The sequence below is a fragment of the Miniopterus schreibersii genome (genome assembly GCF_964146895.1).
Source record: "Miniopterus schreibersii genome assembly, chromosome: 4".
NCBI classification, from domain to species: domain Eukaryota; kingdom Metazoa; phylum Chordata; class Mammalia; order Chiroptera; family Miniopteridae; genus Miniopterus; species Miniopterus schreibersii.
The window spans coordinates 20,225,251-20,250,990 of NC_138105.1; the positions used below are offsets into that span (position 1 = coordinate 20,225,251).

Genomic DNA, 25,740 nt, shown 5'->3' on the forward strand with positions numbered 1-25,740 from the left:
GATATAGGTAGTGCTGACCTTTATTTCATTCATTTGTACTTAAAACTATCTTTGCAGAAGGTATTTGTAGGATAGCGTATTACTATTTCCTTATCTATTTCTACATGTAGGATTCTAAGTTTTTTAGAATTCATAACATTGATGTTTGAAGGCTAAACTGAGTTTAAAAGTTGTCAAATTTATCACCTGAGTTTATTCCAGCTTCTCTTACTAAATAAACATTAATGCATTGGAAAGCAGTTATGAGCCTTTTATTATAAAGAAATGGAGATTAATAGGGTATTGCTTAGTACTTTGAGTCTTGAAAAGTTGGGTTTAAGAAAGATAATTAGAAGTCAGATCTTTTTGGTTTAAATAAAACTAAAAGCTTGTTAGGATGTTAACAAAGTAAAAGAATACTTCTTTATGAGGTGATGGAAAGGTGTTTAATCAATCCAGGAAAATAACTGGCAGTATATCCCCAAAGCAATGCACGAGCATGCATGTAATATAAGCAATGAAGCTGTAAAAATTGGAAAAATGTGGACAAAGAAGTCAATTAAAGGGACCTAGATTTTGGGATGATGTTGAAGGTGGGGACATATAATTAGATAAGGAGACATGTAATTAGAACAGGCATCATACTAAGGAATAATGAAGTACAGGTGCCAGGCCACGGGAACAAAATAGGGCTCAATTTATGGAGGACTTTGGCAGATTGAGAAATTTATATTGAAGGGATAGTTATAGTAAAGCCATGAACATTGTTGAGAGCAGACTGGATTAAGGACAGAAACTGAACAGGGGGCTATAGCATTTACTGAGGAGCAAAGGATGGGCATTGAGAAATATTGTGGAAGAAAATTGGGAAGTAGACATGCTTACCAAATACAGGAGAGGAGTTAAAACAGTGTCAAGAAAACAAGTATTCATGGGGATGATGAAATTGGGGAGAGCAAGTGATTTTGGAAATAATCAGGAAGGTAAGTGATTGTAGTTTTTGAAATGCTCAGTTGAAACAGATGGTAGGACACCAAAAGGGAATTGACCTGTGGGTACATGGAGACTGAGACCAGAGTGCATATCAGAAATAAAGAGATTTGGGAGCCACCTGAAAAGACATCAGAGTTGAAACCTCAAAGTATATATGTTGTTTTTTATTAATGAGGAAGCAGAGGACCAAGCAAGCACATAGATAGCAAGGGTTTATTGAAAATTGTAAAGGGAGAAGACTAAGGGGTAAGAATCAGGATAGCGTAGTACTCTAATGAAAAGGAAAGGAAGGTATTTTTAAAACTTGATGTTGCAGTTCTCATTCTGAGAAGTGAGTTGGATATGACCAGAAGGATACCACAGATAAAGTGTGCTTTGAGGATTTAATGATTGATAGGTTAATGTCTATACACTGAGGAAAATAACACTTAACCCTGAAATTTATTGCCTTTGCAGTTGATTTTTAAGAGTGATTTGGGATAGAGGAGTTCTGTCTGGCTAACTATGGTCCAGTTCTTTATTTTAATTTTTCAATTACAGTTTACAATCTATTATTTTGTATTAGTTTCAGGTGTACATCATAGTGGTTTGACAATCATACTTGCAGTGTTCCCCCTGATATTTCCAGTACCCACCTGGTACCATATTTATTACAGTATTATTGACTATATTTCCTTTGCTGTACTTATGCTCCAGTTCTTTCTCTTTTGGAGTATGAGGAAGTCCAAGGAAAAAATACTTATTTGGTTATATCTTTATTATATTGTTTGACATGGAACTTTTTCTTTATTCCCAGTGAGAGAGGTCATTTTGTCTCCTGGTGTCTCACTTCAGCTATCTTTTTACTGTTCCTAATGATGAGTAGAAGGAAATTTTTGATCCCTTTCTACTGAACTTGGGAGGTGCAAATGCCTTAGGAATATTGATTTGAGCGAATTTAATGCATTTTTTTTTCTGTGTATTTACAGATGGGGCGTGAGTGGGTTTGGTTGGATTCTGAACAAGACTATCCCAATGACTCTGAGTTGAGCAACAACTGCAGGTCCCTCTTCAGCTCATGGGACTCCAGTCTGGATCTTGATGTGGGCAGCTGGAGGGAAACTGAGGAGCCAGGGACTGAGGAACTAGAGGAAAGCAGCCCAGGGACAGAATCTAGTGAGCTGCTTATGGGGGACGGAGGCAGTGAGGAATCTCAGGAAGAGGCAGAGCAAGTCAGCCACCAGAACCACCTCCACTTTCTCTCTGAGGTAATGGGGAGTCATTCCCAAAGTTGGAAGAGTCTCAACTCTGTAAGAGAATGCTTACCAGTATATATTTTTACCATTCTTAATATTGTTTACTAAAATATAAGCACGGTGGCAGGGACTAAGTTCATTGCTGTGTCTTAAGCACTTGGTGCTAACACAAAATATGCTCCAAATGTGTACTTTTTGATTGACTATTCTAAAATCCCAGTCATTAGGACCCTGAGTCAAAGGAAGTGAACTTCCTGTATGCAGGACTGCCCCATAAAAGTATCCTTGCAATTTATTCTTTCAGTCATGAAAGGTCATACTTGCCCAGACTCTCCTTGAAGCTTATAATGTTTTGACTTTAAGGCAGTATTTTTATAGTATTGTTATTACCCTGGTTAAAGGCTGAGGACCAGAAATAAACAGAATTGGACAGAGTTTATACTTATGCAGCAACTATACATATTCAGGTGAACCTAGGTCAAGATCAGCAAGAATCCAAATGTTGCCACTTCTGTCTGTGGCAGACAAAATTTTCAGCAGTTTGCTAGCCAATCCCAATTGATCAGAGTTGACACTTGAGATGAAAATGTAGACCATAAGCTCTTTGAAGAGGCGAGAGCAATATGTATCTTGTTTACTGGTAGGACCCTAACAACTATTACAGTGCCTGTGTATATAAGATATTTAATAAATTTTAAATGATTGATGGAGTTAATTAACCTTTTTGCCATCTCAGGCTTAGTCACAGTGGAAATGTAATCATGTGGCATTATTGATACGTAGATGATTTCCATTGGTGTTCCTATGCATCTAACAATAGACTATGATTGCAGGTAGCTTATTTAATGGAGCCATTGTGCATTAGCAGCAAAGAATCAAGTGAAGGCTGCTGCCCTTCATCTGATACCAGACAAAAGGAAAGGGAAATTGAAGCTACTGAAGGAGAAGAGCAACCCTGCAGAGAGCCTGAAGAGCTTTCAGCTAAGGTAGAACCATTGGTAGCTGAGAAGTCACTGGGAGAAAATGGAAGGCCAGAGGTGGCTTCAGCTCTCTCAGATATTTGTGCAGCTCAGGGACTACCCACAGATAGTGAAGAGGTAAGTGAATAACTTAAGCCAGCTGTCTGGTCCTCTGCACAGGGAGGCAGAGCAGAGTGGTGAGAGCACATAGGCCAACTCCATAGGGTTAAACCACCTGGGCCCAAATCTTGATTTTAGCACCAATTAGTTGTGTGACCTTAAGCATGTTAGTGAACAGTTTAGAACCACAGTTTTCTCTGTTGTAAATGGAATTAGTTCTCTACCTTATAGTTTTGTTGTGAGATTAAATGAGAATTCATAGAAAGCATTTAGCATAGGGCCTAGCTCATAGTAAGCAATTGGTAAAATTCAGAATTTATAATATCATTAATATTATATGACCAGCTAGACTAGTTAGCTCCAGGGCCACAAATGATAATGAAAATTTTAAAAGAAAACAGCATCCATCTAGAACTGAGTATATTGCCTTTTTGCATTTTTTTCCTGGAGTACAGAGTCAAAGTTCTCCAGCAAAATTATTAACAAGAATTCATTGACTTAGGTCTAGTTAAGTCACATTTCTCTAATTTTTTTTATAGCTTTTTATAATTGGCCTTTTCCCACCTTAAGGTCAGCTTTCATTTACTCCATGCATGTAAAATTACATGCAGAGGTCCTGGCCATGTAGCTCAGTTGGGTAGAATGTTAACCCAATACTCCAATGTTGTGGATTCAATTCCTGGTTAGGGCACATACAAGAAACAACCAATGAATGCATACATAAGTAGAACAATAAATCGATCTCTCCCTCTCTCTCAGCAATAAAAAAACATTAAAATTACCTTGCACATAGTAAATCTCTTTCTAAAGTTTCCTTTGTTTCCTGGCATTCTCAGGGAGAGGTTCAGCAAGAATCCAAAGAGGAGGACCAGGGTGAAGGGTATGTGTCAGAGATGGAAGACCAGCCCTCCTCAGGTGAGTGTGATGATGGCTCTAGCATTCAGGAGGCTCCTCTGGTGGATATCCTTTTCAACCATGCTACTTCCTCAAAGCTGTAAGTATAGATGTTTATCCAAGGTTGTTAAGATGTATGCTTTTACTTCTGTTTATGCCTATTTGAATTGTTAGCATGAACATGCATTACTTCTGTAAATTAAAAAAAAGGAAATTAAAGTTGGAATGCACTAGAAATAGAATTAAATATAATTTCACTGTATAAATAGAAGTCTATATGTTTTCCTCCTGTAAGACAAGTCTGTTTTATCAACATTAAGAATCTCTTTCATAAATCACACTTCTCTCTAAGTACGATTTTTATCAAGGAAGCATTGCTAATTCAGATTGTCCCTCATATCTAATGTTATACAAACTATACTTCTTTTAAAAATATTAAGTAAGACAGGCCCTAGCCGGGTAGCTCCATTGGTTAGAGCACTGTCCTGATAAACAAAGGTTGTGGGTTTGATCCTTGGTCAGGGCACATACAAGAATCAACCAATGAATGCATAAATATGTGGAACAACAAATTGATCGATCTCTCTCAAATCAATCAATAAATAGATAAAAATTTAAAAATAGTAAGCTCCTATGAACTTGAAGTAAAAAATATTTTGAAGTTATGATCTCCCTTGTTCCTTTTTCACAAACCTTAGGAAATTGTTTATATAATTGTCTCATGTTTTTATAAATAATTATGGGGTGAAAGAGCATATTTTAGATTTTTTTTCAGTAAAGTGCATTTTTTCTAAATCAGAGAAACAAAGTTAGTTTTGTTATGATAATAAATAAATAGTTCCTTTTCTAGGCTTGGTCTTTTATCTATCTATTGAGAGAAGATAACATGAACTGTGTGTGTGTTTTTCTTCACTGCATTCCTGATCCACCCATATGTCTTTGGAAAGGCAAACCAATAATTATTTTAGCCTTTTTAAATTTAAGGTATACAACTGAACCATGCATATATATTTTTTAAATAGAAGATTTCAAATTTTTATTATACAAGCAGAATAGAGCTTATGCCTGGCCAGCATGGCTCAGCAGTTGAGCATCGACCTATGATCCAGGAGATCGAGGTTCAATTCCTGGTCAGAGCACATGCCTGGGTTGCCAGCTCCATCCCCAGCAAGGGGCCTGCAGGTGGCAGCCGATCAATGAATCTTCCTCATCATTGATGTTTCTGTTTCTCTCCCTTTCCCTTCCTCTCTCTGAAAAATCTATTTAAAAAAATAAAAATAAAAAATATATTAAAGAAGAAGAATACAGCTTAAAACGTAGGTTGTTGAAGAATTGCTTCCTTTGCTTTTCTGTAACTCCCTGTGTAAGTTTGATAACTACTATCATACCAGGCAGATGGCATGTGATAACTATCTAAATACCAGGAAATCTCTACTCTGGAACATTTTATCTCAAGACATTTCAGTGTCCTGCATGGCATACTCTATACTCATCTTAGGATTTAGGTTAAACATGAAATCTTTATTAGAAAGCAATAGATACTAGTAATTGAGTTTGCTTGGTCAGATAGTTTAAGGGGAGCTAGAAAGATGAGTTTTTGTGCTATATCATTGGGAAGCTTAAAACTACTTAGAGAGACATTCTCCAGGCCCCTCTTTTCTGGCTTCACCCTTAGTCTATACTGACTCTTAGGAGTAAAGAGAAGTAGAGCCTTTGGAGCATCACTACCAGTCTGCAGCTCCTTCCCACTCCCACACTTTTACTTGTAGTGCTTGGCGTGCATTTCTAAATAAATGGAAATAAAGATAAGCAAGGGGTTGTTTCTTAAAATATTGCAAAGGCAGTTGATTATGAGGTTATAGAACCTAGTGCAGTACCTTTCTTATAATGGAAACTTAATAAATATCTGTTGTGTGGATGTGTGAATAAAATTGCACCAGTACCAAGGAGGAGTTATTCATTCTGGTTGACTGATCAGAAACACAGGTAGAGGCTTGTTTACAGGTCTTTAAATGCCTTGTTCTGATAGGGTTCTGTGTTTAAGGATAAGTTGATTTTTGTGGTACATAATTTAGATGCAGGTAAGATATTATTGCATCATGAAAATGAATAGTTATGTGAAGCTGCTCAAATTGGAGAAAGATAACATGAGATGTTAATTGTACTCAAATGGATGCATACAATAAGTTACATAAAGCAAAATGAGGGTGTGAAAACAGGTGTGAAGAGAACTCATTTAGAGAAAATACTACAGTGAATAAAGTGGGAAGTATAACATGATGTTTAACTTTGGAGTAAATAGAAAACTTGCCAACCTGGAAAATTATAAAAAGAAATAGCCCTGGCCGGGTAGCTCAGTTGGTATTGTCCCTATTCGTTAAGGTTGCCAGTTCAATCCTCGGCCAGGGCACGTGCAAGAGGCAACCAATGAATGCATAAGTAAGTGGAACAACAGATAGGTGTTTCTCTCTCTCTTAAAAAAAAAAAAAGAGAGAGAGAGAAAGAAAGGAAAGAAAGAAAAAGAAAGAAAATAAAAGAGAAAAGAAGAAAAGAAAAAAAGAATAGAAAAGAAAAGAGAAAAGAAAAATCATTGAGCCCAGCTGAGTGTGGCTCAGTGATTGAGCATCGACCTAGGATCCAGGAGATCGCGGTTCGATTCCCGGTCAGGGCACATGCCCAGTTTGAGGGCTCAGTCCCCAGTCGGGGGCCTGCAGGAAGCAGCAGATCAATGATGACTCATCATTGATGTTTCAACTCTCTCTCTCCCTCTCCCTGCCTCTCTCTGAAATCAATAAAGGCATATTTTAAAAAAAGTGACTGCTGTTAGCTATCATATTAAAAAAAAGAAATAAAACATTGAACAGTTGCATCTCTGAAGAAAAACTAAGTAAATTAGTTTAGTCCAGAGAAGGAATGGCCATGAGAATAAATAAATTTTTGTTAGGTATTTTAAGGATTACTATATAGAGAGTGAAAAGGAAATATGTTTATTTTTAAATGCATCTTTATTGATTTCAGAGAGGAAGGGAGAGGGAGGGAGAGAGAGAGAGAGATAGAAACATCAATAATGAGAGAGTCATTGATCAGCTGCCTCCCGCACATCCCCCACCAGGGATTGAGCCTGCAACCCGGGCATGTGCCCTGACCAGGAATCGAACCTTGATCTCCTAGATACTAGGTCGACACTCAATTGCTGAGCCACGCCTGGCCGGGCTGGAAATATATTTAAGTTGTGCAGCAATCAGATGAAATGTGAGAATTCTTTGGGATGTGAAACCAGGTATTTACTTATGTGGAAACATGGGAGAGGTACTTAACAATGTGGCATATTTCTACATAAAAATGGACCAGATTCAGTTATCAAATACTTAATTGAGCACTAACTATGTGCCAGACACTTGGGAAACATCAGTGAACAAAGACTACTTTCATAGACCAGTATTTTAGAGTCACAGGTGCTAAAGAGCAAATCAGCAAAGAGACCAAAAGGCACGGGCAATTGTAGATTTGTAGTATACTTCATGAGACGGTAACTACTTCATTGGGTAATAGTGATTAGTAAAACAATATTTATAGAGTTTGTGGTCCCTTATGGAAGCATTAAACATGTTTTCATTCTTATGGTTTTATATTCCTTCAGATATTAAGTAGGAGCACTATTTGAGAAAACCTCATTACCACCTAGGGGAGACAGAATGCCATTTGTGAAGTTACTGTTTCTTTTCTGTCATTTTTTTATCCCATAGGTCTGATCTAAGCCAAAGTGACCCTGTTCAGGATCACTTACTATTTAAGAAGACTCTCCTGCCAGTATGGAAGATGATTGCTAGTCACAGGTAGGTCTCCAAGCCACTCTTGGTATTCATAGCCACTCTTCTCATTTAGAGTGACTTTCCATGGTTTCATCACCCATTCTGGATTTGGCCCCTAACAGGTTCAGCAGTCCATTTCTGAAGCCTGTGTCAGAAAGGCAGGCACCAGGATACAAGGATGTGGTGAAAAGGTCAGTGGAAAAGGGGTCAAGAAAGGTTGGTTGCTTTTATATCTGTCTTTTCATACTTTATTTTCCATCTATTAGATTATTTATTTCATTTATATTACTTACAAGCTTAAGATATACTTTGCAAGTGAACAAGTTTATAAAGTTATGGTGAGCTCAGTCCTTATTTGAGAAGGAATGAGGGAACAAATAGGCTTTTTTTTCATTGTTAAATTTTAGGTAATATGATCCATTTATTATGATCTTACGTTAGCCTTCAGTAGTTTTTGACATTGTTCTTTTGGAGCAAAATTTTAAAAGGAACACTGTATTCATTCTAACAGTTATAGGTATGCTCAGGCAAAGATGTTACAAATATTGGTTGATTGCAGTATTTTAGATTTTTATAGCATGTTTCATCTAAAATGCTGTCAGAAACCAGTGTGTTAATGGAGTATGAAAGATCAGGAAAGTACCTTTGGAGACAGACTCCTTCATTCTATAGATAAGGAAACTAAGTCTCAGAGGTGGTCTTGACTTGCCTGTGATCAACAGTGAATAGCAGAGCTGGAACTAAACCCCAGATTCTTACCTCTCACTTCAGTCCTCTTTTTATACTGCTGTTCCTTCTCTTATATATACCCACTCTCTGTGTCCCATTAATAATTTATTTGTCTTAATAGTCACTTGATTCTCTTTTCATCTCCATGAAAGGAGAAAAAAATTCTTAGCTTTTGATTATGCAATAATAATAGTAGATTAAATACTTAACATATGACTACACATTGTAAACAATCAGTCGATAACTACCATATGACAAACTGATCATTAGAGTTCTTTACAACTTTGGTACCTGGGGCCAGCATTCCTCCTACCATAGTATAGTGGCTGGACATATAGGTTCTGAAATCAGGCTGCCTCTGAATTGGAATCCAATCTGTGTGACTTTGAGCAAGTGCTTAACCTCTTCAGATCTCAGTTTGCTCATTGCCAGTTGGTTATAATAATGGTACCTACCTTATACGTTTATTGGGAGGTTTAACTGAGTTAATATAGAAAGTACCTAACATAGCACTTGGCCTGTTTTAAGTAGTAGCAGTCAAACGTTAACTGCTGTTGTTATTTTATTATCTGATGAGGATTGTTATATTTACTACCGTTTTCATTAAGAGCTGGTTACTGCCCCGGCTGGTGTGGCTCAGTGGGTTGGGCATGGTCCCATGCACCAAAGGGTTGACAGGTCAGTTCCCTGTCAGGATACATGCCTGGGTTTTGGGCTCTATCCCCGGTAGGGGGCAGCAGATCAGTGTTTCACTTTCGAATCCATGATTCTTTTTCTCCCTCTCCCTTCCTCTTTCTCTAAAAATCAATTAAAAAAAAAAAAGCTGATTAGTTCTCCAAGAGAGCATGTTATGTCACCAGATTTTCCACATGAAGGTTAGATTTCCTCTGGTTTCTCTTGGCCACCTGTAGGCCCATGGACTTAACTACCCTGAAAAGGAATCTGTCTAAGGGACGGATTCGTACCATGGCACAGTTCCAGCGGGACCTGATGCTGATGTTCCAAAATGCTGTGATGTACAATGACTCTGATCATCATGTGTACCATATGGCTGTGGAGATGCAGCGGGAAGTCCTGGAGCAGATTCAGGTACTGTATGTAGACAGTTGCAAGAAAAAGGAGTGTAATCTCTGGAATGAGATTTTAGAAAGTCTGTGAGAATAAGGGTGGGCAGTGTTGAAGTGTTTCCAGAGTTTATATTTAGAGATGACTCAAGGATTGACTTTTTTTTACCTGCTGGTTTGGAAAATCCTGAGCCTCAGTAGGACCAGTTTTAATAGTGAAGTAAAGTAGTCTAGGAAGGCAGACAGCACTGAAGGGCTCTTAAGAGAGCTGTAATGGTAATGGGAGCTCTTGCTTCCAGAGCCTCAAACCAGAGGGCTAACCATGCAAAGCAGAGGCTGGAGTCACTGGCCATTTTAATGTTAATATTAATGTATGTTTACACTATCCCATCTATAGGGGATAAGATATAACCAGAAGATGACATTTGAGGGTTTATTTTCTGGGAAACATTGTATTTTAAAGAAAAAAGGATAGTTATATTGCATTGTGGAAAAATAAATAAAAATGCATTCAAACCTCTGGCTTTTAAGATTCATAACTTACTATCTGCCTTGACTCTGTAGGTGCTGAGTATTTGGTTAGACAAAAGAAGAAACTTAAATAGTCTGGAATGAGAACCAACCAACAAACCCAGTGCATGATGGAAAACCTGTTTTGTTAACCTGGAGCTGCTCCCTGACCTTTTCTGGAATTTGGACCTCTTATTGAGACTCTAACCCAGTACTTGTTTACCACTTCTCTTGTCTTTTTTAATAAGAATAATACCTTAGCTCACAGCCAAGGAGTTAAAGATGCCTGTGGACTTAATATAAAGAAGAAGGGGAAAAGTGAGATTTGGGATAATGCCATAAATGTTGCCCATATCTTTGTTCCATAGGCTTAATTTAAAGGTAACTGGATTAAACCTCTTATTACTGCTCTATAAATAAATGTTAATTCACAAGTCAAAGATTGCTTTTTCCCCTTTCTTTTTAAGAGTAGTTTATTGATTTTTAGAGAGACGGAAAGGGGGAGGGAGTGAGAAACATCCATGTGAGAGCTGCCTCCTGCACACCCCCTACTGAGGATGGTGCACCCTACCCCACACCCAGCAACTGCCCTTGACCTGTAATGGCAGGGGCAACCTCATGGTGCTGGGGACGATGGTCAACCGAGTCACCACAAAATTGTTGTTAATTCTCACCAGAGGATATTTTTTCTAATGATTTTTACAGAGAGTGGAAGGGAGAGGGGGACAGGGAGAGAGGTGTGGGGAGAGAAAGAGAAACATCAATGTGAAAGAGACACATTGTTTGCCTCCCCAATGCGCCTGACCAGGGGGGCGCAGGCCAACACTAACCATTGAGAACACCGGCCAGGGCGAGACATTGCCTTTTAATGATTACAGAAGCTGGGAATAGAGGGGCAGCATCATTTGGTGAAATGAAGAAGGTATTTGACATGGAAGGGGGGTGGGGTGGGATGAAGGGAGAGTGTTTATACTTTGTATCATCATTTATGAAATGGAGATCATTGAAGCATACTTCAAATGAGTAGGAGGATAAATTAGATAAATTGTGAGGAAAATGTAAGAAAACGTCTAGTGCGCTAAGATTCATAACGGGAATAAAAATGCTGGCGGCTGGCTCCCTTTCTTGGTTAAGAGGAGCTCTCCCTGGGCTTTGAAGCAAGCAGCTGGGATTGGCCCTCTGCAGCCACCGTCCCTAACCTGGGCTTCGGGTCTCCTAGCAACAAGCTGTGGACGCACTGGAGGAGTAGCGCTGAGGTAAATTCCCAGACCCGTGTAGGAATGGTGGATGCAGCTGGGAGAGGTGCAAGGAACCTGGGAATCCTACTTTCCAACCAGGCCTGACCCTATGTGTAGTCATCCTGGCGGGCCGGGGTCGCTCAGCCTGAGAGTTGCCCACCCACTCTCCTGTTGCTACCACCGAGGGTCTGCGCCAGTCCCAGGCCTTCAGATCGCCTGTGGCCTCTACCTCGTTGAAAGTATTTAGGAATTCTCTCTCTCTCTTTTTTTCTTTTTTGCTCAGTCCTCAGGGACATGGACAACAGTGTGGTGATTGCGGGGAGGAGGGGTGGGTAGAGGTGGAAGGGGGCATAGAGGGAATAAATGGTGATAGAAAAAATAAATTCTACAAAAAGTGTTTAGGAAAGCCCAAAGCACAACCCCAGAGTAGAAATCATATTGCAGGCATACCTCATTTTATTGCACTTCGCTTTCTGCGCTTCACAGGTATCCCGTGTTTTACAAACTGAAGGCAACACCCTACACCAGGAAAAAAAATTATTGCTCCCTCTATTGCGATACTGGAGACAGAACCTGCAGTATCTCCCAGGTATGCCTGTACATGCTTACAGAAAAAGATATTGCAGTTTCTAACTTTATAAATTAATAAAATCAAGTGCCTAATAATGCCATTCTTAATCACAATTACATTTAATTGGGGGGGCGGGATGCGTGTTATTGCAGTTGATACCTGTCAAGAGTCTCTTACATTCTACCTGGAAAAGCCAGAATGGAAATATCAATGCACCCACCTCAGATATATGTAGAAAGAACCCTGGCCATTATCAAACCAGATATTGTTGACAAAGAGGAGGAGATACAAGATATTATTCTCAGATCTGGATTCACCATTGTTCAGGTAACTTCTGGGCACAATGATTGTGTTCTTTTCTTTCATTGATCATTGTTTTTCATGTTTATGTAAATGTGTTAACCTATTTAGATTCATAGTATTTAGCATTAAATTTAGGTTTATTCTTCTAACTATAAAAGTTATATGCAATAGTTTTAAAAAGTTTTTTCACATTTCAAAATATGTAAAATGAGAAGTGAAATTATTTTACCTCCTTTTCCACTCCAAGACCCAGTCTCCAGAGAGAGGCAAACACTGAACACTTTTTGTTCTTCCAGGATTTTCTATGCATTCACAAACATTCCCCTCCCCCACCTTAAAATAGGACAATCCCCTTTCCTTGACCACCTTTACAAAGTTCCTCAGATCGCATTTCAGATCATTACATCTGAATCTAGCTCATTCTTCCTAACTTGTGAGTAATATCCCCCTGTGTGGATGACCCACAATTTATTTACTTGGTTCCCTATCAGTGAACTTTGAGACTGTTGGTATTTTTTTTCAGTTACTGCAAACACTTAATTGACGTTTCTCTCTCTCTCTCCCTCTCCCTTCCTCTCTCTGAAATCAATAAAGATATATTAAAAAAAAAAAAAAAGTCTCTTCAGCAGGTCTTCAGTTGGTAAACACAGATGAATGTTCCCCAATTTAATTTTATTTCCAGTTTGGTTCTGGGAGGAGGTGCAAGAAAGACCCACCTACTCCACTGCCATCTTGAAACCACTGCATGTTATTTTTTTTAATCCTCACCCAAGGATATTTTTTCCATTGCTTTTCAGAGACAGTAGAAGGGGGAAGAGAGGGGAGAGAAACATTAGTGTGAGAGAGAGAGAGACATTGACTGGTTGCCTCCCCCGCACGCCCCAGGGTGGGGGATCGAGCCTGCAGCAGAGATATGTGCCCTTGGTGGCAGTCGAACCCGGGACCCTCAGTCTGCCACTTTTCCATGTCTCCCCTCCAATTCTTCCCTCTAACCATCGGTTAGAGACTGACGCTCTAACCATTGAGCAAAACCAGCTAGGGCAGCATGTTATTTCTAAGTACCACAATGAGACCAACTCCCTAAAACAATATAGGGAAATTTCTGAAGAAATAGGAAAATGCCACAAATAGGAAAAATGAATTTGAATAGTCAAAGTCCAATTTTGTTACTTTAATGTATACAAAGTATACATCAACAAAATACTGATGATTGGAATGTTTTTACTTTAAGGAGATATGATGAATTTGTCATTAACAAAGAATATGTTGATGGAGACTGTTAAACATTAGGAATAGTTTTTCTTAAGTAGGTTAAATAATTCTTACAATTTTATTTACAACCTACATTTAATTTTCTTGTCTTTTTTCATATTACAAAAATAAAGCTCAAAGTTTTAGTCAGATTGGTACTAATTTCAGGTTATTAATGACTTAATGAGGTATTCTTGAACTGTCATTTTAAATGCTTTTGTTGATTTTGTTTCTTTTATAGAGAAGAAAACTACGTCTCAGCCCTGAGCAATGTAGTAACTTTTATGTGGAACAGTATGGGAAAATGTTTTTTCCCAATTTAACAGCTTACATGAGTTCTGGACCACTTGTTACCATGATATTAGCTAGACATAAAGCCATCTCTTACTGGAAAGAACTTTTGGGACCAACTAATAGCTTAGTAGCTAAGGAGACACACCCAGACAGGTAACTTTTCTAGGGAAAAATGCAATCCAACTATGAAAATGAAGGAAAAACCCCCTGATTTCATTGTAATAGGAATTTTATTTGAAAGTTTTCCTAAGTTTAACTGTTTTTTTGTTGTTTGGTTTTTTGGGTGGCAAGGAGGTCCATTTTACATTCTAACTACTTAAATCTCTATCTTAATACCAAATAGCAAATAGCACAAAAGGCCTCAGGGAATGTCTGCTTTTTGGTTGATTAGCCTTATTCTCTCATCCTGGAATTAAACTACCACTGAAGTAGGATTTTTCATGGGAAATTGGTGTGACATTTTAAAAGAATATTGATAACACAAGACCAGAAATCCAGATTTTCAGCATTATCATTAATGTCTGGAAACCAGCAGACATTGAGTTCTTGCACTTTTGAATATATATTGCTTTTTCACTTCTCACAAAACAACACCTGTTTTTCATCCAGAGAACTCCTATTTTCCCAGTGTATCCCCCCTGAAGATTTAAAGATATTTGACCCTCAGCTAGACAGATTGAAGCTTAAGTTCAAGCTTAAAACCTCCATATGTGAGAAGTGGCAAAGCTTTTATAAAATATCTAAGTAGAATGCATATGTGAAAAGTAAGAAGAAGGATGTCAGGCTGGATGGTCATCATCTCTAACTTGCTTTTAGTCTAAGGGCAATTTATGGCACAGATGACCTAAGGAATGCACTTCATGGGAGTAATGATTTTGCTGCAGCAGAAAGAGAAATTCGATTCATGTTTCCCAAAGGTGAGTTACAGATGAGTAATCAGTCAATTGCATTTCCTTATTGTTTGCTTTTTGTTTTATTTTGGGATGTAACTGGGGAAAAAGATAATGTTTTTTCTTCCAATATATTTTGTCATATTTTCAAGTTGTAGTTACTTAAAACTTAAAGCCAAGAATGAAAAACTCAACATTATTCTCAAAACTAAATTGTGCCCTCTAGGAAATCTTTTGAGAAGAGTTTACTTTTTTCTTTCTTTTTTATTGGACTAGATATATTTAGGGTTTCTCTCCTTCTGTGTTGTAATTCCTTTTATTTATCCCTAATGTATCAGTGTGGTTTGTTACACATGAAAAAAAAGAATCTCCCTTGGAAATTAGGATCAATTTACCATTTTCTCTAACAGTTTACTGTGTGCCTAACAAACATGCAATTGTGAAATTAATAATTCTCGGCCTTTTTTGTTTGTTTCCATCCTGTTATGGAGGTTATACATCTTTTAGAAGTGGGCACAATGAGGACAACACTGAGGTTTTTAGTTTGTTTTCAATAATTTTAGAACAAAGGAAATTTGGTGATTTTCATTATAAGGAAAAAATGCAAAGCATCAGGTAGTTTTAAATTTATTTATTTATTTGGCATGTTATTTCTAACTCATTTAGACATTCCTCAGTATTTTATACTGAAGATTATTCAAAGAAAACTGAAAATTATCTTGGATATTTAAAAGTCCTGATTTAAAACAAAAACTTTTATAGATATTTTGTACACACAGAAACATTGCATACTTATTCTTACTGATCTAATTTCTGTCACATATCCATTGTATTAAGGTATCTTTTTCTTCAGAACTGTTTATTGTGTAAAATTTCAAAGATACACATAAGTAGAATACTCTAACAAAGCCCTAATGAGCCCATCACCCAGTTTTAACAATTGTAGTCAGTCTTATTTCATCTATAACCCCTGCTCCCACTTCTTCTGCTACCATATTATTTTGAAGCATATCATGAACATCAGATTTTTTTAAATGTGGTAGTACTTTAGGTTTAGTCCTACTAGTGAATTAGACTTTTCCTCTTTAGCTTTTAACTAAAATAGGATAAAAACTCAAAAACTCACTTTATCTTAAGTAGAAGATGTATTTGGAAGCTCTTCTTACTCATAGGGTTATATCCCTAAACTGTTATTTTAGATTGCCTTTTATTTTACCCATTAATGAATTTAAGAGATATAGTTAGAAGCAGCAGTTGTAGGATAAATATAAGTGATTAATTACCTACCACACTGCAGATCTTTTGCTGTGGGAATATGGAGTTCTTTGGAGTAAGTTCTCAGAGTCTGTGGTATGAGCTCCATCTTGTTTAGCAGTCATTCAATAACTATGTGCACAACCCTATATTATGAGTGACTAAAGCGAGTTATAAAGATATTCAAATACATATTCCAAACACTTGAAAAAATTAGTGCTCTTCCCTTTCCCTTTTAAGAGGGATGGCTGGTAAATCTTTGCTGTCTTCTATTTATTCAACAAATTCGTTGAGTTACCAACTTAATCAATATAAAGTCAAGTAAGATGTCCCTGTTCTCAAAATGATCTTATTTTAAAAGTCTATGAAAATTTACAATGCAACATATAAATTATAAATGTCATTAAAAAGTGCAATGAAAGTTTATCAACATAAGAAACATGAAAAAATCTTTTATTTTCTCATGAATTCATCCATCCCTAGGTGCCAGAGACAAATAATAAATGGTCAGCAAAAATAGATGAGGTAGAAATAATCCAAAAATGAAGTTAAGGAAATAATTTCATTCAATAGCATCAAGAATAATAAAATACTTAGGAATACATTTTTTATTTTTTATTTTTTTAAAAATATATCTTTATTGATTTCAAAGAGAGAACAGAAGAGGGGGAGAGAGAGACAGAAACATCAATGTTGAGAGAGTCATTGATCAAGTCTGCAACCCGGGCATGTGCTCTGACCGGAAATCGAACCCTGATCGCCTGGATCCTAGGTTGATGCTCAACCACTAAGCCACGCCCAGCCGGGCAGGAATACATTTTTTAAAGGAGTGCAATTCTTGTGCACTGAAAGGCACAAAACATTGCTGAGAGAAATCAAAGAATATCTAAATAGACATTCCATGTTCATGGATCAGGAGAGTCAGTATTGTCAAGATGGCAACTGGATGTCCACATGCAAACAAACAAACAAAAACTTAGACACTTGTTTCATAGACCTAAATGTAAGAGCTAAAAACATCTAGAAGAAAACAGGAGAAAATCTTCATGACCTTAAGTTGAATAAAGAGTTCTTATATATGACATCAAAAGCATGGTCCATAAAAGAAAATATTGATAAATGGAACTACATCAAAATTAGAAGCTTTTGTGTTTCAAAAACCATCATTAAGAATATGAAAAGAGCCCTAGCTGTTTTTGCTCAGTGGTTAGAGCATCAGCCCTGGGACTGAAGGGTCCTGGGTTAGATTCCGGCCAAGGGCATGTACTTTGGTTGCAGGCTTGATCCCTGGTCCCGGTCAGGGAGAGTGCAGGAGGCAATCAATCGATGTGTCTCTCTCACATAGATGTTTCTCTTTCTCTCTCTCTTCCACTCTATGAAAAGCAATGGAAAAAATATCCTTGAGGTAGGATTAAAAAAAAAAGAATATGAAAAGATGAGCCACAGACTGGGAGAAAATATTTACAAATCATGTATCAGATAAAGAACTTGTATCTGGAATACAGGGTGGGGCAAGAGTAGCTTTACTGTTCATGTGGAAAATAATACAATAGTTAATAAATAATAATACAAGAATAAACTCTGTTTCATGTACTCACAACTGTAAACCTACTTTTGCTCCATCCTTTATAAAGAACTCTTACAACTCAATAATAAGACAGACAACCCAGTTAAAAACTGGGTAAGAGATTTGAATAAGCATTTCACAAAAGACATATGAATGGCTAATATGCACATGAAAAAGTGCTCAACGTAATCATTGGAGAAATGCAAAATAAAACCACGATGAGATATCATGTCATACCCACTAGAATAGCTGTAATCAATGGTAAGGATATAGCAATGCTGGGATCCTCATACATTATTGTAAAATGTTAGAGCCACTTTTGTATTTTTTAAATTTTATTTATTCATTTGTAGAGAGAGAGAAACATTGATTTGTTGTTCCACTTAGTTATGCATTCATCAGTTGATTCTTGTATGTGCCCTGACTGGGGGTTGAACCCGCAACCTTGGTGTATCAGTACAAGGCTCTAACCAATGGAGCTACCCAGCCAGGGTTCACAGCCACTTTTGAAAAACAGTTCGGTGGTTTCTTAAAATATTTAACTTACCAGGTAACTCTGTTAGCAATTCCACTCCTAGCAGAATCTACCCACCCAAGAGAAATGAAAATATCCATCTACGTAAAGACACATGTGCATCTTTATATCAGCTTTATTTAATGTAACCCAAATTGGAAACAATCCAACTGTCTATCAATGGATTAACAAAATGTAGTATAGCTATACAATGGAATACTACTCAATTAAAGGAACTGATTGCTGATACATGCTACAACATGGATGAACCTCAAAACATTATGCCAAGTGAAAAAATCCAGGCACAGAAGACCACATATTATATGATCCATTTATATGAAATGTATAGAAAAGACAAATTTTTAGAAACAGAAAGAAGCTCAGTAATTCCAGGGGTAGGAGTGGGAGTGGGAAATTGCAAATGGGCACAAGGAAACATTTTCAAGTGATCAAAGTGTTCTAAAATGATTGTGGTGATGATCGTACAACTAAGTTTATTAAAAATCAGTTGTATACATTGGTGGATTTATATGTGCTGCCAAAGTGAGCACCATATTTCTCTTTTTATCATATGTAAATTATACCTCAATAAAACTTTTTAAAATTATAAAAACATAGATGAGGTCTGTGCTCCCATGGAGTTTATAGTCTAGTGTTTAAAAGATAGCTATTGCCTAGCTAGACATCACTCAGCAGTTGAGCATTGACCTAGGATCCAGGAGATTGAGGTTCGATTCCCTGTCAGGGCACATGCCCAGGTTGTGGGCTCGATCCCCAGTTGGGGGGGTGCAGGAGGCAGCGATCAATAACTCTCGTCATTGATGTTTCTCTCTCTCTCTCTCTCTCTCCCTCTTCCTTACTCTCTCTGAAATCAATGAAGATATATATTTTTTTAAAAAAAGATAGCCATTAAACAAGATTTACCCAAATAATTGTGTAGTTATTGTGATAAGTGCTATACAGGCAATTATAGAATATGATGAGAGACTGTAAGAAAGGTCTGTCTGAGGAAGTGACTTTTTAGTTGAGATCCAAGGAATAAGTAGTGGTTAATCAGAGTAAAGGGAAGAATGTTCTAGCAGAAGGAGTAGCATGTGCTCAAATCATGAGCAGGAAAGAACATGGTACACACTATAAACAAAGAAGATCCTGGTAAGAGAAACAATATGAGGTTGGAGAAGTAGGTAGAAATCACATGTTATAGAGTTATGGGCCACGATAATGGAGTTCTGTCTTGACTATATATGGAAGGAAGAGCCAACGAAGCATTTTAAGGATGGGAGTGACATAATTAGATTTTTATTTTTAAAATAGGGCCTGAAACCCTGGCTGGGTAGCTCAGTTGGTTAGAGCGTCATCCCAGTACACCAAGATTGCGGGTTCGATCCTTGGTCAGGGTACATACAAGACTCAACCAATGAGTCAATGGATGAGTGGAACAACAAACTGATGTTTCTCTCTTTTTCCCCCTTCCTCTCTTAAGTCAATAAATTTTTAAGTGGCACTTTGATGGAGATCAACCTCAAAAGACCTACTAAGACTTATAAAACATATTCTTTCTTGTATAAATATATTTTTTGTTGTATTGCAAGTCTGATTCACCTCCATAGTGTTCAAATAAGGCTGAAAAGATTAAAATTTCCCCAAGTTTTAAAACAATTTCTTTAAAAGCCTGAAAAAATAAGAGCAGGAATATGAATACATTTTATATAGACAGACATAGGTTTTATGTATATATTCAGTAGTCTACAAGAGAGCAAGAACTACATGTACTATTATTCATTGTTGTATCTACCACTTTGCAAAGTGCCTGCCATTTTGTTGGCAGGAATTTTTGGAATGAATTAATCTCCTTGATTTTACATGTTCTTCATATTTTTCTTTCTTTTTTTAATAAATATGGAACACTTCATGAATTTGCATGTCATCCTTGTGCAGGTACCATGCTAATCTTCTCTGTTTCATTCCAATTTTAGTATATGTGCTGCCGAAACGAGCACCATATTTTTCTTTTTCATAACATTGTGTGTTATAACATTTACTGTAAAAAACATGGAAGTGAGAATGCAGAAAAGGATAGAGTTGAAAACATAATCAGAATCTTACACATGATTCCTATTAGCATTTTGATGTTTCTTGCCAGTCTTACGTAGTCTTATTTTTTTAATGTGTGCTTGTGTGTTTTTGAATCAACTGTTATGCTATGTATCTAGTTCTGTTCCCTTAAAAAACTTTAGAAGTATTTCTCAAGCCATTAAAATTTCTTTGACGGTATCCCTTTTAATGACTGTATAATATTTCATCATTTATGTTGGCTTTAATGGGGATGCATTTGTATTTGCAGTGATTGTTGAGCCTATTCCAGTTGGACAAGCTGCTAAGGACTATTTAAATTTACATGTAACACCAACTCTGCTTAAAGGACTCACAGAGCTTTGTAAGCAAAAACCAGCAGATCCTTGTGTAAGAAATCTTTTTATTCACACTAGAGAATATTGACTATAGCTTTCATATCTCAAACATTGTAGTCTTTGAAACAGCGTAAGTACTGAGAGTCATTTTTTAAAACTTTTATATAGAGTTTAGATACTTCTGTGTGTATAACTTTTGATTACTTTTCTTTTTTAAAAAAAATATATCTTTATTGATTTCAGAGAGGAAAGGAGAGGGAGAGATAGAAACATCAATGCTGAGAGAGAGTCATTGATTGGCTGCCTCCTGCATCCCCCCAACTGGGGATAGAGCCCGTAGCCCGGGCATGTGCCCTGACTGGGAATCGAACCCTGATCACCTGGATCCTAGGTTGATACTCAACCACTGAGCCACGCCCAGCCAGGCTTACTTCTCTTCTTGCTGTGTTTTAACTCTAAGAGCATTATTCCTAAATATACTTTAAATTATTGCATTCTTCAGTTGCTGAGCATTGTTTTCTGTATAATTTATATAATCAAATAATAAAAGCATATCTACTTAAATTTTGTTCAACATTTTTGTTTCTCATGATATCTAAATTTTTAAAATAGAAAACTTACATTTATTTGCACCTCTAGGTGCCTCAACATTGCTTAGTCAGGGGGAGAATGATTGGGTAGGAGGAACTAAGATGGTTGTCCAGGGCCGAATGTTATCCTGGTCCCTTCTTTACAGGTACTCCCACCCATTTGAAGATTCTCAGAGATAATTAGGGTAGGTTATTTTAGTAAAGCCCTACCAAAATAGTTTCTCTAACTTCTGTTACTATTCTTTGGAAAACAAAAGATTTAATCTCTCCTACCAACTTTGTCACTTTCAAAAAGAAAAGATAAGTTATTTCTTTAACAACTTTTTCATTGTGAAAATATGTTTATTTAGTAAAAAACCCAAAACTACTGAAAAATGTAAAGAAGAGAGGAAAAAGCTACCCTTGGTTCTATTTCTTAAACATGGTTTTTGAAGTTATTTTGCCTAGATTCAACTGTGACTCCAGAAACCGAACCTCTCTCTGAGTCTCTCTGTTCTCATCAGTAAAATGTAGATATTTTAGTACCTTCATCCGTTGTAGCAATATTGTTAGGATTAAATGTATAAATGCATGCAGAATTCTTAGTCAAAGTATCTGGTGCATAAATGCTCAAATATTAGCTGCTGGTATTGCTAATTTTTCCAGTCCTTTGCTCAGATTTTTAATATGACTATATAAAAATATATACCCCATAAATGTCACTATATTTAAATATATATTTTATAGAGATTATTTAAATAGTTACATAATTTTTCTTTTATTACCTTTTTCATTCTTTTTTGCTGTTAGAGTTGTTTGCTGTTATAAATACTGTACCAGTAAACATCTGAGCTTTTCACACATTGAGACCATTTCATTTGGAAATAAATCACAAAGTAGAATTATAATTTAAAACATAAAAAAATTTTAAAAGTTGGCCTTTAAAGAACTTGCTTTATTTTTTAATTGTTATTAATTTTTAATAAGTAATATTTGAATATAGTATAATTCAAAAGTCACAAAAAGGTATGTAATGAAAAGTAACTCTCCTTGCCATTCCTGTTCCGATTGTGCTCCTTGAAGTAAATCACTGTTACCAGCCTCTAGTATAACCTTTATAAGGAAACCTATGCATATACAGAGTGGGCAAAAGTAGGCTTACAGTTGTTCATATGGAAAAATATATCATAGAAGAATAAATAATAATACAAGAATAAACTCTGTGTTTCGCTTACAACTATGAACCTACTTTTGCCCACCCCTGTTTAAGCATATATATCTATGTGTACTTAAAAATACACATACAAATGCTAGCTCCTAAACATACTATTTGAAACTTTTTACTTTATTTACTTAATATATAATAAATTATTAGATAGCTCCACAAACAAAATTGCCCTATTTTAAAAGAACAGCTCATGACATTCTGTTGTATGAATGTTGTACAATTTATTAGTCACATAAAGATGGTCGTTTAGGGTGTTTATACTCTTTTGTTATTACAAACAGCTATAGTGAATATCCTCATTCATAATAAATTTGTACAAATGGAAATACTGAGTCAAAAAGAATGTTATTTTGATGGTTTTTGATATGTACATTTCTAGCTTGGATAAATATTGCCAAATTACCTTTTGTAGTGGTCATACCATTTTATATGCTTACCAAAAATAATTGAGAGTACCTGATGTTTTTTCATGCTTTGTGGGATTTTTTTACCATTCTAATAGGTTAAAAATGGTACCTCATAGTTTAATTTGTATTTGTTTTGTTATGGGTGAGTCTGTGTGTCTTCATATATGCTTCTTAAAGACATTTGCATTTCCTTTCCTATGAACTTCCTCCTCATGCTCTTTGTCAATTTTTTTTGGGGGGGGGAGCAATTCCTAGATCTTATCCTTATTGTGTAGGAACTCTATGTTTAGAAATTTAACCTTTTGTGGTTTAGTAGACTTTTTCAATTTATCACTTGTCTGACTATTTTCATGATATATTTTAATTATAATTTAGCTGAATTAGTGGAGCTCTTTTATGGCTTCTAGGTTTCTAGTCATATTTAAAGAAGATTTCCTGCTCTAAGGTTATAAATAACGTTTTCTCATGTTGCCTTCTAGTACTTTTTATGTCTCCTTTATTTTACATATATCTTTGATCATCTGGAGTTTATTTTGCCATAGGGAATGAGAGAAGAAGCCACATATTATTTTCCATTTGGTTACCCAGTTAACCAAAATTATTTATTGAACAATCCATATTTTCCTCACAGATTTAAAATTCCACTTCAGCCTGGCCAGCATGGCTCAGTGGTTGAGCATCTACCTATGATCCAGGAAATGGAGGTTTGATTCCTGGTCAGGGTGCATGCCCAGGGTTGCAGGCTCGATCCCCCCAGCAGGGGGCATGCAGGAGGCAGCCAATCAATGACTCTTTTATCATTGATGTTTCTATGTCTCCCTCTCCTTTCCTTTCTCTGACATCAATAAAGACATATTTAAAATAAAATAAAAATAAAATAAAATATTGATGAAAGCCGATTTATTTTTTTATTTTATTGCTTATGCTTTTGATGTCATATCTGAGAATCTGTTGCCAAATCCACGGTCATGATGATTTGTTCCTATGTTTTCTTTTAACACATTGTATACGGGAAACGTATTTATACGTTTTACGTTGACTGGTAGTAGAGCGCGCGATAAAAACTACCCACAAACAATGTGTTAAGATTTTAATGGTTTTAGCTCTTATATTTCAGTTGTTGATCCATTACTTCTGGACTCTCAATTCTATTCCACTGGTCTATCTATATGGCAGAACTACACTGCTTGGATTTACAGTATGCAAGGCTGTCAGGTACAGATCCAAACTGGAAGATTTGGAAGTTAGAAAGAACAAAGTCAGAAAATACTCCAACTTTGTTCTTTTTCACGATTGTTTTGGCTATTCAAAGTCCCCTTGAAATTCTATGTAAATTTGAGTATTGACTTTTCCACTTCTGCAAAAATTACCTGGAAATTTTCTAGAGATTGTGTTGAATCTGCATAGCACTTTGGGTAGTATTGCTATCTTAACATCTTAACAGCTGTAAGTCTTTCTATCCATTAACGCAGGATGTCTTTAGTTATTTAGGTCTTTAAATTTCTTTCAGCTATGTTTAATAGTTTTCAGTTATAAAGTTGGTTAAATTTACTCCTAGATACTTGTTTTTCAGTGCTATTATAAATGAAAGTGATTTCTTAATTTCCTTTTTGGATTGTTCCTTACCAATGTATAGAAACAACTGATTTTTATGTGTTGACCTTGTAACCTACAACTTTGCCCAATTCATTTATTAGCTCTAGCAGCTTTCTTGTGGACCCTTTAGGGTTTTCTGTATATAGATCATGTCCTTTGTGAGTGGAGATAGTTTTACTTCTTCCTTTCAGTTTGGATCTGTACCTGACAGCCTTGCATACTGTAAACTTTAGTGTTTCAGTTTTTCATGGTCATTTTCCCCCCATTATTCTTAGAGTGATTTTGAAAACTGTTTAAGTTTTAAATTGATATACTATATATTGAAGAAAATATTAAATGTTTACTAAGTTAAGGTTTTTTTCTTTTTTCCATAGATTTGGCTAGCCGATTGGCTGCTGAAAAATAATCCCAACAAACCTAAACTTTGTCACCATCCAACTGTAGAAGAGCCTTAGTAAAATAAACTCCTCCAAAGAACAAGTCACGAAAGGTCTCATTGTAAGAGGCATGCTTCTAACCTTCTACTTCAAAACAAATAAACTGTAATTCCTAACAACCTTCTACTTCAAAACAAATAAACTGTAATTCCTAAAGGCTTAAGTAACTACATGTGAAATAAATTATTTCTTAAAGATACATTTTAAAAGAATAATTGTGTTTTGTGCAGCAGATAAGATTATCTAAGGAAAAATATAGATTTAGAGTATGATTTTTTTTAAAATAACAAAATTGTATTTATTTATAGGCATTTAGAATGTCAAAACAACTGCAACTTTTTTGGGGTGGATTACAGTTAACAGAGCAGCAATTAATTCGTATAAGAGGCATCAGAGACAAATAAAGGTGAAAAACTACCATCCTTACATAACTAATTTGTCCTGTGCACCAACAAGAACCTGCTTTAAACTTCAATGCCAGTTTACAGCCCCCATACCACACGCAAGGTGAGTGGCTATTGAAAATACCACCAGGACAGGGCTAGCTAGCATTGAACTCATTTGGTAGTATGTTAACTATACCAAAAAAGATACTGTACAGTTTAAAAACAAATTTTGCGTAGCCTTACATTTCATTATTTTTCTTTAAAAGGAGTGAGTTGTGTAAAGGGAGGTTAAGTGCTTTACAGACCAAAAAATTAGAACTAACTTATTTATCTCTTCTGTCTCTTCATCTTTCTTCTTTTCCTCCTTTTTCTTGCTTTTTTTCAGCCTTAATGACTCCCTTTTTAGCCACATAGCCTTATGCAAGAATATGTTTTTCCTTCAGCTTAGCAGCCTTATGAACATGGCTTGTCATCTGCAGCAGTGTTAGTCCACATGTCTCCCAGTTTCTTTGCAGCATCACCAATACAT

The 25,740-nt window shown here is 36.3% G+C and overlaps 2 protein-coding genes across 4 annotated transcripts; both read left to right on the plus strand.

Moving 5' to 3' along the window:
• Positions 1-563: 563 nt before the first annotated feature.
• On the plus strand, positions 564-10,732 carry LOC308555651 (bromodomain-containing protein 8-like; the record flags this gene model as incomplete). The annotated part of the gene is made up of 8 exons (XM_081134031.1): positions 564-572; positions 1,941-2,219; positions 3,041-3,304; positions 4,123-4,280; positions 7,927-8,016; positions 8,115-8,183; positions 9,633-9,810; positions 10,350-10,732. 8 exons carry the CDS (start codon positions 564-566, stop codon positions 10,398-10,400), a joined length of 1,098 nt encoding a protein of 365 aa, XP_080990157.1. The 3' UTR covers positions 10,401-10,732.
• A 765-nt stretch (positions 10,733-11,497) lies between these two features.
• Positions 11,498-25,025, plus strand: NME5 (NME/NM23 family member 5). Of its 3 annotated transcripts, none has more exons than XM_081136083.1 (7): positions 11,498-11,551; positions 12,020-12,122; positions 12,257-12,431; positions 13,900-14,105; positions 14,769-14,869; positions 20,522-20,640; positions 24,763-25,025. In XM_081136083.1, exons 3-7 carry the CDS (start codon positions 12,303-12,305, stop codon positions 24,841-24,843), a joined length of 636 nt encoding a protein of 211 aa, XP_080992209.1. In that variant the 5' UTR covers positions 11,498-11,551; positions 12,020-12,122; positions 12,257-12,302; the 3' UTR covers positions 24,844-25,025. The 3 variants fall into 3 exon arrangements, with proteins under 3 accessions (XP_080992209.1, XP_080992211.1, XP_080992210.1); XM_081136085.1 differs by having other exon boundaries at positions 20,522-20,614; positions 24,763-25,017; XM_081136084.1 differs by having other exon boundaries at positions 11,546-11,772.
• Positions 25,026-25,740: the final 715 nt, after the last annotated feature.